The sequence below is a fragment of the Drosophila bipectinata genome, chromosome XR (genome assembly GCF_030179905.1).
Source record: "Drosophila bipectinata strain 14024-0381.07 chromosome XR, DbipHiC1v2, whole genome shotgun sequence".
Taxonomy (NCBI): Eukaryota; Metazoa; Arthropoda; class Insecta; order Diptera; family Drosophilidae; genus Drosophila; species Drosophila bipectinata.
The window spans coordinates 3,151,882-3,157,829 of record NC_091735.1 but is presented as its reverse complement, the minus strand read 5'-3'; the positions used below and the strand labels follow the sequence as shown (position 1 = coordinate 3,157,829).

The 5,948-nt window shown below is 47.6% G+C and overlaps 1 protein-coding gene across 1 annotated transcript; it reads left to right on the top strand.

The window, feature by feature from the left end:
* The first annotated feature begins 382 nt into the window (after positions 1–382).
* Positions 383–5,356, top strand: LOC138927792 (uncharacterized). The gene is made up of 4 exons (XM_070283112.1): positions 383–482; positions 569–648; positions 720–4,681; positions 4,738–5,356. The coding sequence occupies exons 1-4, from the start codon at positions 383–385 to the stop codon at positions 5,354–5,356; spliced, it is 4,761 nt and encodes a 1,586-aa protein (XP_070139213.1).
* Positions 5,357–5,948: the final 592 nt, after the last annotated feature.

Here is a 5,948-nt window from a genome sequence, read left to right as displayed (position 1 = left end):
TACAATCGATACCTGCTTGATGTCTATCGATCTCGAGACCCCGGTCCCTTTGGAAAGCGGGACATCTCTAAGCTTCTTCCAATTATTACGACTAAAACACATTTTGTTATACTGCCAACATTGTTTGATCTCTAAAATCAATTCAAATTAAATTAAGTGACATACTTGAAACAAACCCTGTGTTTTTATAAAACGGCAACAGCAAAGTCCCCATAGCAGACTTCTGCTAATCATTGACTCCCGTATTTTATCGGCGCAGTCACAACATTTTTGGTGGCCCATGAGGGGAACCTGTTGTTAAATGTGCCAATGAATGGAATTTGAATTGATTTGGAACAAACAATTGGGCTCAAATTAATCTGAAACAAACGGCTATTAACCTATGCCACGTGGAACCACGCTTTCTACGAATAACGGACCGAAGAGCAAGGGATCGCTGCGCGATCGAAATCCAAACATTATTTTCTTCTGCGACTTAGCACGTTAAAGGATTTATCAACCCTGTTTGATGCGAATCACCAACAATTGGTCAAACAGCTGTGTCCCAGTCAACATGTATATTTCTCAGACAACCTATACGAGCGGTTTGTTGAAGAGCACCAGCACATCGTCTGCAACATCTCGGAAGAATACGACAACAAGTTCTCAGTGATAACCCAAGGTTCCCACCAATCGAGTCCGTCACTCCAATTTTATCATCCAACATTCCGCTTCCGAAGCTTACAGTTCCACGCTTTTCGGGAAACTTTACGGATTGGCCCTCGTTTTACGATGGTTTCCTACAGCTCATCCATGACAACAACACTCTCTCTAACATCCAGAAGTTTCACTTTCTCAAGCAGGCCTTGCCCGAAGGACGGGACCAGGATGTCAGTCACATGGCATTAACGGATTCTGGGTATACGGTAGCCTGGGATCTCCTCGTCAAGCGCTACAACAATCCACGTCTCCATTTTATGCACACCATGGCGGCACTGTATGGGCTTGAGTCGGTTCCCAAGGAAGCTTCAGAAGGTATCAGGCGCGTGCTAACCCTGGCTAATGTTTGCATTAGTGATCTTCGACGTTTAAAAATAAACATTGATTCCTGCGATCACTGGCTAGTGCATCATCTGTTAACCAAACTACCAAGCAGCACTACGCAAGCGTGGGAGCACTCATTGGGGAGCTCCACCGTGATTCCAACCTTTTCGATGTTGGAGACTTTCCTGCTGGAGCGCTTAGTTAGCATCGACCTAATCGAAAATCGAAATCAACCACTTGGAACTCGTTCAGCACCAGGACAATCTTCCCATCCACGTGCGCCTAACCGATCCAACTTCAATTCCACTAACCGCCACAGTTTTCATGTGACTACGGAAATGGGAGCACCCCAGTGCACTCTCTGCCAAAGAAACCATGTTCTCCGGAGATGCCCCAGTTTTCTCGCGAAGGATTGCTTTGCTCGTAAGACGATCGTCGATCGCATAAAAGCATGCCTCAATTGTCTCAGCACAGGCTACGCGCTAAGTCACTGCGGCAGCACTCGCAATTGCTTACAGTGCGGCCAACGCCACCATACGCTTCTGCATTTTCCGAACATAGCAACCCAGCCTACCAACTCTGCCCTATCGCGACAGCCAACGAACGGTGTCCATAGCGCGCAGGGCACCCAACAGAGCGTAGCATCCCGCTCATCTGTTTTGTCTCAACAGCACAGCCTAGCCCCCTGCTTAACTGCTTCGAACGAGACGCAACTCCTCAGCGCAGTTGCCACCTATCAAAATCCATCCACCACGATTCTCGCCACGGCCCTAATCCGAATTGTCAACGACCAAACGGGACAATCTGTTTTAGTCAGAGCGTTGATTGACCATGGCTCGGAAGGAACACTTATCACCGAAAGCTTAGTACAGACGCTGGGTCTCTCACGCACCCCTATATCTGCGGAAATAACAGGGATCGGCGACTCCTCTCACAATCGTTGTCGACATAGTACCAATTTTGTCCTAAGCTCGATTTCAGGTTCCCAGTTCACATCGTTTGTATCCACTGCATTTATTCTCCGTACACTTACAGGGCACCTTCCAAAATCGGAAGTCGACCCTCGCTCATTCCAACACCTTAAAGGATTGCAACTCGCCGATCCCAATTTTGCCCGCTCCGGTCGTATTGACGTGCTTGTGGGCGTTGATCTTATTCCACAATTGATGCTCCCAGAAATTCGACGAGGAACTCATGAGGAACCAATCGCACAAAACACTCTTCTTGGTTGGATTGTTTTTGGACCAGTGAGGGAATCCATGACACACTCCATCACTGTCCGTTGTAACACCACGACGCTTGATCATCTGGTGCAAAGGTTCTTCGAAATAGATAGCGTGCCGTCTGAACGCCAACCCACCACAGAGGAACGATGGTGTGAAGAACACTTTCGTCAAACCCATGTTCGACAGCCCAACGGGAAATACATGGTTCGCTTACCACTGAAAACCTTGTTCGACCCGTCACAAGTTCTAGGCCGATCAAAACATATAGCCTTAAATCGTTTCTACACACTAAAGCAAAAATTGCAGCAGCGCGATAAGCTTCATCAACAATATCTCCAAGCAATCGAGGAATATTTTGACTTGCAGCAAATACAAGAAGTTACTACAAGCGAAGACAGTCACTCTCATATCAACACAAATGGGAAGCTCGGCGTCTTCTGCAGCACGATTCCACACCATGCAGTCCTGAAGGAGGACAGCCTGACGACTAAACTCAGGGTAGTCTACGACGCCTCTTGTAAGAGCTCCAACGGGAAACCACTGAATGACATTTTATGTACTGGCCCAGCTCTACAGAACGATTTGGGAGGAGTGATACTAAATTGGCGTTGTTATCGCTATGTTTTCGTGGCGAACATCCAAAGGATGTACCGATGTATCGAAATGCATCCAGAGGACTCTCAATTCCAGCGCATTTGGTGGCGTGACAAAACCGGAGAGTTAAAAGAGTTCCGTCTTACCACAGTTACCTTCGGAACAGCATCAGCGCCATACACAGCGATTCGGGTGATCCACCAAATAGCTCAGGACGAACGAGAAAATTATCCGCTAGCAGAAAAGGTACTGAAAAGGGAGATTTATGTTGATGACGTACAAAGCGGCCATGAGACCACGGACGGTGCCATTCGAGTGCGAAACGAGGTCATAGCAGCCCTCCGCTCGGCTGGTATGCATCTTCGAAAATGGGCAGCGAACCACCCGGCGTTGCTTAGCGATATTCCTAAAGTAGACCTCTGCAACCACTCAATCTTCGAAATGGACAATAAAGACAGCATTAAAACGCTTGGACTGTACTGGCAGCCAAACCCGGCACTCGATTGGGACGACATGCTACCAGAGTCTTTGGCAGCGCGTTGGCAGCGATATCTCGAACATCTTCCAGAAGTTCAACACATTCGCATACCACGCTGGTTCGGTTGCGATTTCAGCAATGTGATATCTCTTCAATTGCACATGTTCTCCGATGGGTCGTCCCTCGCGTATGCAGCGTGTGCCTACCTTCGAGTACTCGACACTGCTGGAATTATAAATACACACTTAGTCGCAGCTCGCACTAGGGTTACACCAACAAAGCCTCTCACCATACCGCGAGTGAAGCTTTCCGGAGCAGTTCTAGCTACCAAACTCGCCACATGGATCCAGCAGCAACTTCACGTGCCTCAGATGCCGGTCACAGTGTACTACTGGTCAGACGCCATGATCTTGCTTCACTGGATATATGGAGATCCATGCAGGTGGAAGACTTTTGTAGCCAATCGAATTGGCAGCATCCAAGAGGTCAGCTCTGCTTCACAGTGGGGTCATGTGCCTACGCAGGACAACCCTGCGGATTGTGCAACGCGCGGTTTAACCCCACTACAGCTCACGCAGGATAAGCTCTGGTGGAGCGGCCCAGACTGGTTGCAGGAACCCGAAGATCATTGGCCCAAGGTAACTCTTACTTCTCCAGATCCGAGCACAATCTGCGAGGAACAGGCAGCAAAAGTTATCCACGCTCACACCTGTGCATCCACTGATTCCTTTGTTGAGTCATTTTCGTCATACAGTCGACTTGTATTTTCCACAGCATTCATTAATCGCTTTATCCATAATACTCGCTGCAAAAGGGAGGCTCGGCTTTCCGGACCAATTAACGTAAAGGAGTTTTCCAAGGCAATGTATACTCTGGTTCGCGTTGTCCAACAGGAAGCATTCTCTCACGAACTGTCCAAGTTGCGAGCAAACAAATCGCTCTCAAAATCTAACAAGCTTAGCCAACTGTCGCCATTCATAGATGCCCAAAGGATCCTCAGAGTGCGGGGCATACTTCGAAACGCTTTGCAGCTCACCACTCAACAACGCACGCCCATCATTTTACCGAAGTCACATCATTTTACGGACCTCGTCATAAAAAACGCCCATCTGAACACCATGCATGGGGGAGTGCAACTGACCCGTGCGATCATCCATCAGCAGTTTTGGATCATTAATGGCAAACAAGCGGTAAAAAGAGTTCTCCGACAGTGTGTGGATTGCTTTCAGCATCGCCCTAAACCCTCTCGACAATTAATGGGTGATCTTCCATACCATCGTGTTAATCCGCCGAAAAGAGCGTTCGAAGCTACAGGTGTGGATTACACAGGATCTATCGATGTCAAGGCCTCAAGGCCAAGGTTCAGAGGACACACTCATACAAGGCCTATATTGCATTATTCATTTGCCTCGCCAGTAAAGCTATCCATTTGGAGCTGGTGACAGGACTCACAGCACAACATTTTCTCTGGGCTCTCCAACGGTTCATTGGACGCCGCGGTTTTGTGCGGCACATGTACAGTGACTGCGGCACAAATTTTATAGCAGCAGATAAATCCCTACAGTTGTGGTCTAACGAGTTCCGGCAGGAAATCAACCTGACAGTCGTCCCAGAACTCACAAAGCGCTATATTCAGTGGCACTTTAACCCCCCACACAGCCCAAACTTCGGAGGACTTTGGGAGGCAAAAAAGTCTCATCGTCATCGTTCCTCCAAAGGATACCCAATGACTTATGAACAATTATCAACCGTTCTTATCCAGATCGAGGCCTGTCTTAGCTCTCGGCCATTATGCCCGTTAACCGCGGATATTAACGATCTGCAAGTATTGACTCCAGCTCATTTTCTCATCGGAGACTCCATGCAATCGCTTCCTCCCCCAGTGACAAGGACAAGTCGCTCAACACACAGTTCATGGAGGGACAACGGATCCTACGCCAGTTCTGGAAAAGGTGGAGCTCAGATTGGTTGTCTCACCTTCAGGCACGCCCTAAATGGAGAGAAGAGGAAGAAAACCTACAGATCAATGACCTAGTTATTATCAAGGACGACAGGACAGGTCCAACCGATTGGAAACTAGGTCGTGTTATAGAATTACACCCTGGAGCCGATGGGATGGTACGAGTTGCAACAATCTATACAGGTTCGGGTACATATAAGCGATCAGTATCCAAGATCTGCAGATTACCCATCCCGAATTACACGGAAGCTAAAGTCGAGGAAGCTAATCTTGAACAATAGTGATACACGCATTTGATCTCACATCCATACCACAGCAAACATTTCACCTGTTTCTTTCAGTTACCATTAGAAGGATGTCTTAATGCTGGACCCAGCATTGCGGGGCGGCATGTACGGTCATTTTCGTTGTCGTAATGTTCATGTGCATACCACAACCCTACAATCGATACCTGCTTGATGTCTATCGATCTCGAGACCCCGGTCCCTTTGGAAAGCGGGACATCTCTAAGCTTCTTCCAATTATTACGACTGAAACACATTTTTGTTATACTGCCAACATTGTTTGATCTCTAAAATCAATTCAAATTAAATTCAGTCATACTTGAAACAAACCCTGTGTTTTTATAAAACGGCAACAGCAAAGTCCCCATAGCAGACTTCTGCTA

Coding starts and splice junctions, on each gene's coding strand:
- LOC138927792 (XM_070283112.1), top strand. CDS start 383: ATGCCACGTGGAACCACGCTTTCTACGAATAACGGACCGAAGAGCAAG. Junction 483..568: donor TTTCTTCTGCGACTTAGCAC/GTTAAAGGATTT, acceptor TATATTTCTCAG/ACAACCTATACGAGCGGTTT. Junction 649..719: donor AATACGACAACAAGTTCTCA/GTGATAACCCAA, acceptor CCGCTTCCGAAG/CTTACAGTTCCACGCTTTTC.